General features: G+C 42.4%; 1 protein-coding gene across 9 annotated transcripts in view; it reads right to left on the bottom strand.

Moving 5' to 3' along the window:
- The window catches only part of FRMD4B (FERM domain containing 4B), a 353,851-nt gene that overhangs the window by 156,978 nt on the left and 183,329 nt on the right, over window positions 1-13,544 (bottom strand). The window contains exon 1 of one of the 9 annotated variants that reach the window (XM_069084136.1): window positions 1,552-1,917. The exons of the other annotated variants lie outside the window; for them this stretch is intronic. Coding sequence (XP_068940237.1) covers window positions 1,552-1,560 — 9 coding nt within the window. The 5' untranslated portion in view covers window positions 1,561-1,917. Of the gene's footprint in view, window positions 1-1,551; window positions 1,918-13,544 lie in introns of those variants that run through there. 9 annotated transcript variants of the gene reach the window in all.

Here is a 13,544-nt window from a genome sequence, read left to right as displayed (position 1 = left end):
ACAGGAACACAACAGCCCTGTATCTCCTTGCCTGGATAGATTACACAGCGGGTCAGAGCACAGGTGAGGGTGTCACCTGCAATGGGGAGATTTACCTTCTAATTTATTTAGAGTCACCTTGGAGTCAACCATTGAGCAGTGGTAACAGTTTTTCAAGGTAACACACCAGGTCTTTGTCTTACATAGAAATATTCCCAGATGACCTTTTCATGAACCGCTCTATCCCTTCATATGGTTGGTTGTATTTTCACAGCTTGGGACTTTGGGTAGAGCTTGAATCAGGGAAACCTGGGTTTGAATCTTACCTCTGACACTTAATAATAACTGTGTGACCCTGGGCAAGTCACTTAAGCATCTTCAGGCTAGTTTCCTCATCTCTGAACTGGGCCTATCTCACAATGTTGTTGCAAGAATTAAATAAGATAATTCACATAAAAGGCTTTGCAAACTTCAAAGCACAATATAACATTAGCTACTATAGCAATCCATGTTTGGGCCACTTCTGTCTCGAGATGAGGATGAATCATTTTTGAAGGGGACATGATTATATAGTTCCTATTTTCTGAAAAGCTGTTGCATTGGAAAGTAAGAAATCCAATTTTTACAGAATAATAGCTAACATTTGCATATTGAGAGCAGGTTTGCAAAACCCTTCGGGAATGTTACTTCATTTGATCCTCACAGCAATCCTGGGAGGTGGTGCTATTCTCCCCATTTTTTTTAGTCAGTCAATTAACTAGCATTTAATAAGGGCCCACTATGTGCCAAGCACTAGAGATACAAAGAAAGGCAGACAAGGAAGGCTGACATGATCACCTTGTCATGATCACACAGCTAAGGATTTATAGTCTGAGTTCTCCCAACTTTCTATAGGATAAAAAAAAATATTATCCCCATTACAACAGACAGATTAATATTCCTAAGGTCTTGACATAGGACAACAGAATGACAAGGAAGAAACTGTCTAGTGATGAAAAAGGGACAAAAAAACTTTTTCCAACATTTCCTTTCTATAGTAAATAAGGAGGTAGAAATAGAAAAAAACTATCATACGAAGAGCTGAAAAACAAGCTGTCTCCCCACCATACAAAAGCCCACTTTAAGTAATGCCCAATCCAAGCATGTTTTCTCCCCTAAAACAAGTAGATTCATTAGCTTTCAAAACACTTTAAAGAAATGAAATGGGCATCTCTACTTATTTTTAACCTCTTCCCCCACCAATTATGTTACATTTGAAAGTTTCCATGATGGGAGCTGTATCCGAGAGCAGCAAAATCGCTACCAAAAAGGAAGCATCATAATTATAGCTATAAATGCAGAATCATTTTCTGAAACATGCAGGGACAAGCAGAATAGTTTCTGATACCAAGCATCAGGCAGCAGCAGATAACAGCCCCCAAACCTTGTGGTTTAGGAAATAAACACAAAAAAGATGACTAAGTCCCATTTCTCTTCTCCTCTTTCTTATTCTCTAGACCCCCTTTGCCCTCTCTTGCCAGTCCCACTCCAGGGATAAGAGATGGAGAATTTGGTCACTGGGTGAAATCCCACCTCAGACATCGATGGCCCTGAGTCCACTTCCCAGCTGGCCCAAGTGTATCTTCAGGACCCCTGCGCTGAGTCTTGGTAGTTGGAAGCTGTCCATCTGGTCCAGCACAATGGTTACCCCAGGGATTCTTCTCTTCAAGGGAGGACTGCCGGGAGGGACATGGGATTCCAAGTGGAGGTCAGGTCTCCTGGTCTGCCCAAGGAGCAATCTGATCTAGCAGTCTGGGGTGGGGGATGGGGAGTGAGGTGGGGCGAGAGCCAGCCTGGTGAGTGTCTCTCTTCCCAGGTTGCCAGATTTAAAGATGCACCTCTCAGAGAGAAGCACAGATGTGAGGCAGCTGGAGAGAACTCAGAGGTCCAGATGGAGGTGGGACAGTCCAAGACTCTTAACAACAATTGGGGTCAGTAGAAAAGGCAACAGGAAGCAGGGGCCCAGGCTGACACTTCTGGTTTTGTTGCAGAAGTTCTCAGGAAAGCGGAAATGTGAATGTTTGGTAAGGAAACAGAGATTTGCTTTTTCTTTTGACTTTCGTTCAAAAAAGATGCCCCACCGAATACCAAGCAATGACTCCAATCCATCCACATTGTCCCCATGTGGGCCTCGGACTAGGCTGTACCGGATAATGAAGCTGATGCTCAAATACTCTAGGTTTACAGGATCTTGAAGACTTCTCAAAGACGTTACCCAAGCAAGTTCACCAATTAACCAACCAATGCATATTTATTAAATTAAAAGTAAAAACAAACAACTTTGAAAGACTTAAAACTCTAATGAAGCAATGATCAAATGCCATTCCAAAGGGCTGCTGATGAAGGCTACCTACCTCCTGAAAGAGAGGGGATGGACTCAAGGTGCAGACCGAAACAGGGTTTTTCCTGGATATGGCCAGTATAAGAATTTGTTTTGATTGACTGTGCATGTTTGTTGTAGATTTTTTTGGGGAGGGCAATTGGGGTTAAGTGACTTGCCCAAGGTAACACAGCTAGTAAGTATTAAATGTCTGAGGCCAGATTTGAACTCTGGTCCTCCTGACTCCAGGGCCAGTGCTCTATTCACTGCACCACCTAGCTGCCCCTGACTATGCATGTTTGTTAAGTGTTTTGTTTTTCTTTTCAGTGTGTGTGTGTGTGTGTGTGTGTGTGTGTGTGTGTGTGTGTGTGTAATGGTAAGGAGAGAAAAATATTTTTGTTCATTGAAAAAAATTTAATTGAAAAAACTTCCCAAACTCAAAAGTACCTAATATGTACTAGGCACTAGGAATCCTAGTGTAGAGAATGAGACAATGCCAACGGCTAAAGAGTTTATAGTCTTATAGAAGAGACAACAAACACACACACACACAAATAAAAGGGGTCCTTAACCTTTCTTTGTGTTGTGGACCCCCTTGATAATCTGATGAAGCTGTGATTACTATAGGATTTGGACAGTTACACAGCAGAAGTGTTTGCTGTAGACAGGGAAACTGTAATCACATGTGATTTAGCAGCCAGTCTATTAATTACAATAATTATGAAGTAGTGGTAATCAAAAAATATATTTTTGTAGTGACCAGATGATGTGATGTGACAGTATGTGTGATTTCTATTAGTGTGATATGACAGTACGTGTGATTTCTATTGGTGACAAAGTCACAGGTACAGTACCATGGTTTGTTGTCTATATTCATAATTAAAGAAAATGCTCAATTTCAGTTAGAGGTTAATGAAAATCAAGATGCAGTTTTTTTTTCTCATTCAAGTTCATGAATCCCCTTAAATCTGTCCATGTTCTTGGACCCCAGTGAAGAAACCCTGATATACAATATAATATGAATGAATGAAGGGAGGTGGGGGAAGGAGGGCATTAACAGATGAAGGGGATCAGGGAAGGATTCGTGTTGAGGGTGGTGCTGGGGGCTCATGTTTGTACCCACAACAAACCAGCTCCTCCAGGTGAGAACAGGTGCTTTCAAATACCTTATCGGATTAGATCTACTGGAAGCAACTGGATATAGGCAGCAGGACATTATCTAGAATGAGCCTGCTTGGGCATCTTTTTAAATGGTGGGGTTTGATATTTCATCCAAATGATGTCAACCCAAGTTGCACAGAGTCCCTTTATGCCATGTCTGGGTGTTGACTGAATATCAGCTATTGAATCTCTGGCAAAGCTGAAGAGCAGGCAGGCTGGCCTGACACAGATGTCTCCAAGTGGGGAACTCAGAACCCAGCTGTGATTTTTTCCAGGTTCATTGAGAGTCAAGAGAATCAACTCTGAGCTGGGTGGTCACCAAAAGCCCGGGCCAGAACCTCCTTTTGTGAATATCAGCATTAAACTTCACTAGGGAGGCCCAACAGTCCTTGGGGAACTGATCTTCATTGGAGAAGGAAGAGAAGGCAAAATGACTGTAAGCTTCTCAAGGGCAGCAACTATTTTTTGTGTCCTTTTGAATCTACGATGCTTAGAACAAGGCCTGGCACATAGTAGGCACTTAAAAGTTGATTGAGTGATTGATTCAAAAGAGAGGGAATCAAAGTCCGAGACTCTAATGCTAAGTTATTTAGCATCAGAGTCCCCTCATACACCATTGCCTCAGCTGATCCCTCCCACCCAGCAGTTAGTGCCCGCCCCCTCTGGAATGCCTTAGTATAACTTTACACACTGTAGCACCTTACTTCATAGGGGTCAGACGAGCTAAAGATGAAAGTCTGGGCAAACCGGAAAGGGAGGTACAAATACTAGCTATTATCTTCAGTTATCGAGCATGGTTTAGGCGCTCACTATGTGCTGGGCTCTGTTCTGGGCAAGGAAGACAAACCCATCCCTGTCTTCAGCGAGCTCACAGTCTAATGAGGGAGTTAACAAATAAATAACCAGATACACACCACACACACACGTATGTGCATGTATATATGTGTGGTGTGAGCATACATAGCAAAAACTACATGTATAAAAAAACTCTATATGTGTGTATATGTGTGATATGCATATGCACAGAAATACACACACATATATTTATGTGTATATATATGTGTAAATATATCTGTGTGGTATGTATAGGTATAAAGAAAAATCTAGATATAGATATGTATGGGTATATATGTGTGTTTGTATACGTATATACATGCATGGTATGCACATACATAGAGAAAACTAGATACACATATGTATGTATGTATGCATATGGATATATGGATATGGATTAATACACACAGGTCATATATATATATGGAAGGCAGTTTGAAAGGGGAAGGGATAGGAACTGGGAAGAACTTCCTGAAGAACATGGGTTGTAACTTTCATTGCATGTGTTATTCCTCTCAGTAGCATGTAAGCCCCTTGAGGGCAGGGACTCTTAAATTTTGTTCTTGCATCCCCCAGTATCAAGCACACGGTCTGACATATGGAAGGCTTTAATGAATATTTCTTTCTTTTTTTTTTTTTTTAAGCAATCGGGGTTAAGTAACTTGCTCAAGGTTACACGGCCAGTTATTTCTGGGTGTGGTGCTGAGTATCTGAGCCGGGATTTGATCCAGGTCATCCCGATACTGGAGCCGGTGCTCTTACTCACTGAGCCACCTGGCTGCCCCTAAGCAATTGGGGTTAAGTAACTTGCTCAAGGTTACATGGCCAGGTGTTTCTGGGTGGGTGCTAAGTGTCTGAGCCCAGGGATTCAATCTCCAGGTCTTCTCAACACTGGAGCCAGTGCTCTTACTCGCTGTGCTACCTGGCCGCCCCTTTAATGAATATTTCTTGAATTTAATGTATGCATTTTTGCATCTCACTCCTATTACATCTCTTTCTCTACTTTAGGATATGTAACTGCTAAAAGGAATCTGTAAGTTGGGGTATTGATTATTTTATTAATAGGACAGGTTGGCATTAGTCACCATCTGTTGACAGTACTGGCTTATTGCCACACAAATCTGAACCAACTGGTTATGGCACAATATTTGTCATTTACAAGACTGAGACCTAGCTCCCTGAGACCCTTTGGTTATGATGGACAAGATAGCATGGAAAAGACTTAGGTTTGTACTCTCTACCCAGGAAGGATCAAGAATTAAGAATTTTGCTAAGAAAATCCAAGTTTGATAAGAATTCTACACAAATAAAGACCTCCAAAGCAGGCACTGGGTCCCAATCCCCATTTCCTATTTCCTGGGCACATGCATTCAGTCAGAAGCTCTTTTCTTTGCAAAGGCAGAAAAAGAATGAGTAGCATTGGCCAACAGAAAGATCAGATTCCTCAGTCACTCTGCAGGAGACTTAATATGCAATTTCAGGCAGCTTTATGCAGGCGTTCACTGGCGAGGGCACCCTCATAAAGGACAAGACTATTATCAGATTACACGCTTGCCCCTCATATGTTTGCTGAAAAGAAAAGCTGGGTTTCAATGAAAGCAAGGGAAAAAAAAAAAGGAGAGAAACACAAAAAGCCCCACCCACTGTTAAGAGTGAAATTAAAGGCAATTAGGACAGGCTTTTTTCCCCTGGTCTCACACCATCCTCCAATCCATTAGTCAAGAAATTCTTCTTGATTACCAAAATAGAACAATAACCTCACCATAAAAATAACCAACCTAAAAAAAATCAATCCACCGAAAAGGTATACGTTGGAAAGCCTACTGCATATTCATACTTATTATGAGAGCCAAGTGGAAGGAAAATTCCATGAGAAATATCTTCTCAGAAATAAAGGAGAGGAAGGTATAACAGAAAATCAAGATCTTAAAAAAAAATACACTGCTTATACTTTTACAACAGAACTCTGTCACAAGTCCCGAGAGTGGTCTGCTAAGGGTTAGTCTGCCTTAAAGGCTTCAGGATAAGTGTTCTTTTCCAGCCGGTTGTTTTGTTAGTATTTTTAGACACCGAGGTACAAGCTCAGTGATTCTGTAAGCAGCAACAAGTTGGAAGAGGGCGCAGACAGGATAAACAGGAAGAGCCACAAACTGTGACTGAAAAAAAAAAGCTGAGAAAATAACATTGTAAGCTAAAGATTTTTTAGTTTCTGTCTGACAACTCCTGCCGAACAGAAACGAAACCGTCCCAACACTTTCATAGGAAATGGTGATTTGGGCTCCTCCGATTTTTCAGAGAGCAGCTACCCTGTGATTTGGAAGCAGACGTCTTGCCATTTTCTGTTTCCTCCTTCCCCATTAAAAATAAACTTAGGGAAAGAGAGGAAGTAGATCTTTCCAAAGCTTGGAAGAAAAATTCAGCTGGTGTGAAGAGAATTGTAGGCAACCCCCCATTTTCCATGATTTAATCTGAAACCTCAAGCAGGAGTTTCAGCCACTGACAGGGTCCAGTTCACAAATTTTTACCACAATAGCTCCGTGAAAATAAGCAATAATTGGTCACAAATTGAACCTGCAGATCAACTTCATAGGAGAGTTTGGAGAGGCAATCTTCTGTCACAAGACAGGCTTATGATATTATAATGACTAAACGTTTCCAACCCCATTACTGAATCCTTTTTTCCCCTTTGCCCTGGACATGAAACTGGCTCTGAATCTTTTCTGCTTAAAAATGGTCAGAGGTCACAAATAGAATTAGATTCCATTTGGGAACCATAGTCTGCCATTAACTAATTGGTAGATATCACAGCAGCCAAATTCAGTTGGAATGGTGCAGAACTTTCTCAATATTGAAGCCAGATAATTTTTTTTAAAAGAGAATTGCAATTAATTGGCATGGCCAAAAAATTCATTATTAAGTGGATGGCCTATTGTAGATGAGTGTCTCCATCCTTAGCTAGGCCTCAGGAAGTGGACACAATCTGCTGCCAGGACAGTACTCAAGGCCATTGCAGCATTGCAGAACTCACCAGAGCTGGTGCCCTTCTTTTAAAGCTTCCAGAGTCCCTGGTCTTTTCCACACCACAATCAACACTGGAATAAGGTTTTTCAGAGAGTTTAAAAGGTAACCAAAGAAATCTAGTGGAAGGCCCACCACCCATTAGATGGCTGAGAAGGATTTATGGGAAGACATGGAGAAGAGCTTTCTGGAATGAGATGGTGTAGATGTACCTGGGTTCAAATACTGTATCTGACACTGTTACCTGTGGAACCTTGGACAAATCACTTTGCCATACTAAGTTTCAGCTTCTTCTTCTAGAAAAGGAAGGGATTGGACAACATGACCATTGATGTCCTTTCCATCTCCAGATTTATGATTTAATAACTCCATCTCTTTCCATAGTGGAAAATTACTATTTAACCCAGAATCGTTCAATATTACTTAACGGCCGAAATTCACAAGTAACTCAATACTAGTCATTTTTCAAAATGGGATCAAATATCCACCTTTCTGTTAAGGCTGGGAATAACATCCCAGGTGCAAAAAAACTCCAAACTAACGGGGAGGAAGAGAGGAAGAAGATTCTGGGGAAGAGTTACAGGGAATATAATTGGGGAGAGGGTTAATTGAAAGGACCAGGACACTGTAGGTTTCTGAGGTAACCAGTCTGAGATATTTCCCAAGGACGACTTAGTACAAATTGTTCCTCGAGGCCATCTTAACCTACCAACTGAACCTTGCTACCAGAGATTCACTGTCGTCCTCCTTCAACGACCACACGCACTACACCTAATTAGTTTGCTTTGCTCCTTAGCTGTGTGGGTGTCTGTGGCACCAGTGAATGGCTTACATTTTGTCTCTGGGATAATCTCAGCACCTTTCCAGGTTCTCTACATGGCCCACCTGGAATCACTCAAGCTGTGGCTTTGCTCTTAGATCAGCTTCCGTATCCAAATAGAGTCATTGGTGTTCCTAAAGTGTCAGTGAAAGAAGCTGTATTCCAGCTGTTCCATTTATACTTGGAATGAAACATGTGGATGTTACTCATTATACAGTATCTGCCAAGGTCCTTTTAACTTCCACTCTTGCTCTGTTCTAATCTGAGAGCGGGCTTTGACTTCCTCATAACGCATATACTGTGTTGGAGGAAACATTCCCATGTAGTCAGGGCTATAAGAATTTACACACTTGGTTTGATTCCTAGATTCCCCTCTGCCCAAAATTCCAGAGGAAATTTATAAAATTAAAGTGAATGAAAATTAATTTGCTTTTACTTTCTGATGATTTCACAACACTCCTGAGGAGGGGGTGTGGCTCACAGCACTGAGGCTGAAACTGAGAGGATCTGATACTTACTGCAACAAGACTTTAGGAAAGCTTGTCTCATTTAGACCTCAGTTTCCCCAGACAGACAAGATGACCTCTCTACCTCTAATTCTTTGATACCATAACTGAAGATATGCTAGTTTGTGGATCCCTATTTGGTGCTTCTTAGAGCTTCTCTCCCTTCTCCCGCTCCCAGGGCTACAAGCAGACTGGACAGCCTTTTATTCTATGTGTTATAATGAAGCTTCCTTTTGTGTCTGGATTCCCCTAGATGGTTATTGAGGTCTAACTCTCAAATCTGAACCCTCAAATTTCGTGATTCTAAGACTTGGTGGGTGTTTGGCACTTAGAGAGTCAGGCTGTGCTTAGAAGAAAGGTGTGTCATCAATGAACAGAAGAGTTTTAAAGGAAGTCAGTGTAGTAGGGGCCAGGGAGAAGAATATTTGGGGAGAAAGTAAAATGTTTGATTTAAGTAAGAAAACCAGATCTTCTGGGGCCAGTTGGAGTTGTGAAGTGGGAAAGAAGGTATGAGCCCATGAGAAGTCATTCCAACAGTAACTATGACCCACACCCCAGTTCTCCAGTCAGGAGCATGCTGGAGCCCTGTCCATAGGGAGCCTTTGGATTCTGTGCCAAGACAGTATCTTTCAGTCTGCTACATCAGCAAAGGGGGTCCTACTTCAAATCGGGGTCCTACTTCATTGCAGTCACCTTTCTTGGGGTTCTCCTCCCTCCAAGCGGGCCACTTCAAACACACGCACACACATACTCATGTGTGCACACACATGTACAGGCAGGCACTGGTGAGCTCTTAATCTTCAGGAAGACTAGAGTTCTGTTTTTTCTTTGCCATTACATAACCAATTATCTGTTATTTAACTCTCTCATTTTCATCACTTCTTTCCAGCTGCCCATGCTATCTATCCTTCCTGAAGGTTCCCACCTGGGACCTCAAGCTCTCAAGGATGAGACCCCGGGGAGAGAGCTCAAGCAAACTCCCCCAATGTGATCTGGGGCTAGGGAACTGATGTTTAATCTACTGTCTGCTGACCAGATGGCTAAGTTCAGACAGGCTCATCACTACTGGGATGGGCCCACATCAGGCCTCAGAAGCAGCTCAGGAAACTGTTCAATAAGATAAAGAGGGTCACAATTAACTCGGAGGGGGCTTCCCCACAGTTGGATAGAGCACAGCTCTTGGAGCCAGAAGACCTGAGCTCAAACCTCACCTCTGACAATGACTGGGCAAGTCACTTAACTTCTTCCAGGCTCAGTTTCCTCATCTGGAAAGTGGGGATATTACCAAAAGCCCCCTAATAATAACATTGTTGTGAGGATCGAATAAGATAATAAAACTAAAGCACTTTGCACATCCACATACATATTAACTGTAGACTATCAAACAAGGTGAATAGGCTCAAAATCTGCACTAGTGAAGGAGCTTAAGTCCCTTAAATTCTCTGCACCTCAGTTTCCTAATCTGTGAAATGAGGGCATGGATGTGGAGTCATGGGACTCTGGAGTCCCTTCAGGTCCAAATCTCTGATTCCAAGTACTGATGATGGAGTTTACCCTTAGTCTTTTAATGATTTGGTTTTTTTCAGTCAATGAATCATATGCCATTGGTTATAAAAAAGGTGATTTAAAAAAAAAGATTTCTTTGGTGCAGGAAACATCTACTACTAATGCAGACTGGGATCTGCTGCTATGTCATTTTTCCCCCTCCCAGAGCTGCTGGGGGTACTTGACTCTGACCTTTTGGGATGGTGCGGCCCTATCAGTACAGACATTTTGGTGCATTTATCCCAGGATGCATATTTGCTTATTTATTAATTATATACATGTTGTTGCATTCTCTTTCTGATCCCATGGACCACAGCACACCAAACACTATCCATGGGGTTTTCTTGGCAAAGATTCTAGTGTGGTCTGCCATTTCCTTCTCCAGTGGATTAAGGCAAACAGAGGTTAAGTGACTTGCCCAGAGTCACACTGAGGCCAAATTTGAATTTAGGTCTTCCTGAATCCAGACCCAGTACTCTATCTACTGACCCACCTCACTGCCCTTACATGCCTCTACTGCTATGTATATTATAAAACTATACAACAATAGGAATTTTAAATGGATGAGATAATATTTGGTGCTATGGTAGGGAGCCCTTGGAGCTGATTAAGTGGGATCTATCAAGGTTAAACAGATGCTTTAGGGAAATCACTTTGCTCAAATCCTACCCCTAGTAAGAGACCTTTCCCTGCTCCCTCTTCCTTTTTGCTCCCTGTCCCCTTGTTGGTGACTTCCACTGAAATGGATAATTTACTACATATTTATACATATATAGATATATACACACATATTTGCATCTCTATACATACGTACATACATACATCCATCTCTTATAATGTATATTCATAGTTATTTGCACCTTGCCTCTCCCATTAGAGTAAAAACTCCAGGAAGAGGGAGAGAGTTCTTGCCTTTGCATCCTCAGTGCTCAGCACAATACTTGGCACACAGTAGGTGCTTTGTTGACTTGTCTTTGACAGCTGCGTGGAGGATGGAGAGACATGAGGCAGGGAGACCAGTTAGGCTATGACAAGGTACCGAACTAGTACCTGTGTGGGTAGAGACATAGAGACAGTTGCAAGAAATCAGGAGGTAGAAACCAGACTTGGCAAGTGATGGGACATCTTCCAGGAGGGAAAGGGAAGAGTCAAGAATACTGTTGAGGGTGTGAACTGGACCCACGGTTGTGCTCACAGAAAGGGGATGGGTTTGGGGGAAAAGATAAGGAAATGAGATCTGCCATCTGTTGTACCTGATAGATGCCTGTTTATCACTCATTCCCCCTCAAAATGAAAAGGAGTTAAGGCAGGGCTCTTTCTCATACATCATTGTCCCAGAAAACAGACCACCCTCCCATGCCCCATCTCCATCAGTCACAAGGTGAGCTGAGGGGCAAAAGTGGGAATGCTGGGGGGAGGAGGGCAGATCTTTCCAACAGCAGGTGAGTGATTGGGTTATAATTATCCTGTTCCAGCCCAGTCCAGTATGGAAGCAGAATGGGGAGTGTTGGGCAACAAAGACAGGTGTGACTACATTGTCAACAAAACAAGCCTAGTGATTTGCTGCTATAGCAGGGATAGTGGGATGTGGACCACCTTTCTACCCCCCCCCCAAAGTCATGCCAACGCTTTAGACTAAGACCACCAGGCAGGGGTGCTGAGGGTGAATTCTTCCTAGAAGATATGCCCATAGTGCCAAAGGCCTTCTTCAGGGTCTTTTCACTTTTGGTGCATACTAGTCCAGTAATCAGAGTAATCAGAGCCAGTAGATTGTGTGTGTGTGTGTGTGTGTGTGTGTGTGTGTGTGTGCGTGTGCGTGTGTGTGTGTGTGTAGTGGGGAGACAAGATTTGAACTCATATCTTCCTCCTGACTCCAAGGCCAATGCTCTCTCTCCCCTATGTCTTGCTACCACTTTTTAAGTCACCACAAATTATTATTTTTAGTGACAAAAATAATGGATTCACATGTTAAGTTTCTTACATGTATGGTTTCAAGTAGCTCAAAAAGAGTAAATTAATAACAATTTACAATGTTATTTTACTTGTTCCTTACAACCACCCTCTGAGGCAGGTTCAAACGCTTTACCCATTTTGCAGATGAGGGAGCTGAGACTCAGAGAGATTAAGCAGAGTGACATAGCCAGTAAATATCAGAGGCAGAATTCAAGGCCAAAATTTCCAGGTTGAAGGCCCGTGCACTGCCCACTTCACCACACTGTCTAGTTAGATGGAGAAAGGCTAGATTTCAGCAAATACAGGATGAAAACCAAATCAAAATATCATAGATTTAGGAAGGTAGGCAAGTATGTTATATAGTTCACCCTCCTCAGTTTACTGATGAGGAAAGTGAGCGCCTTGACTATGCTTAGAGAGCTAGTGTGAGAGGTGGGATTCAAACCCAGGTCTCCCCTGTCTCCAAGTCCAGTGATCTTTCCATTATTAACATCTTATCAACATGAGCACATCCACTCAGAAGTAACTTACATGAAGCTCCCTGAGAACAGAAGCTGACAATAAGCTGCTTCTGACTGGTTAGAGGTGGAAGTCATCTTCCATTAACGCTCTTTGTTGGTAACTGCCAACAGGTTATTATTATCTTTATTTATTTATTATTATCTATATTATTATCTTCAGGTCATTATATTGTAAACTCCTTGAGATGAGGAACCATCTTTCTCTTACTTGTATGCTCTTGAAATGGAATTGAAGGGCAGCTTTGCAAATGGCCACTCAATGCCAAGCAAGTGCTGCCAGTCAGGCAACAAATGTTCATTAAGCACTTGCTACACGTCAGGCACTGTGCTAAGTGCTCAGGACACAAAGAAAGGCAAACAGTCACTGCCCTCAAGGAGCTGATGTTCGAATGGGGGAGACAACATGTAAAACAAGCCCCGGGTACATACACATAGAGTAGACAGAAGGTGATCTCACAGGGGATGGGACCAGGAGTGCAGAAGTGAGCACAAAAGGCTTCTGGCATTGACTCCTCATGGTTAATCTGTGGGTGGGTGCTTGCTTGCTTGCTTTCTTCAATGTGGGTCAATGGTTCCATAACTTCATGGATCTGGGTACTTTCTCCACTTCTCATAATTTTCGTGACCATCCTCCCACGAATTCTTCCTAGAAGATCTGCCCACAGTGCCAGAGGCCTTCCTCAGGGTCTTTTCACTTTTGGTGCACACTAGTCCAGTAATCAGGGCATCCATCTGTCAACCCTTGCTTTTGACATATGACCGCCCTCTTCCTCTTCCTATTAGACATTTCCTGGACCTAATCTTTTAGGATATTCCTTGTATGCAAGTCACTGCTGACGCCTTATGCC

The sequence above is a fragment of the Petaurus breviceps genome, unplaced genomic scaffold (assembly GCF_028583685.1).
Source record: "Petaurus breviceps papuanus isolate PSGF00001 unplaced genomic scaffold, PetGlider_PUasm1.0 174, whole genome shotgun sequence".
NCBI lineage: Eukaryota > Metazoa > Chordata > Mammalia > Diprotodontia > Petauridae > Petaurus > Petaurus breviceps.
This window is presented reverse-complemented; position numbering and strand designations above follow the sequence as displayed.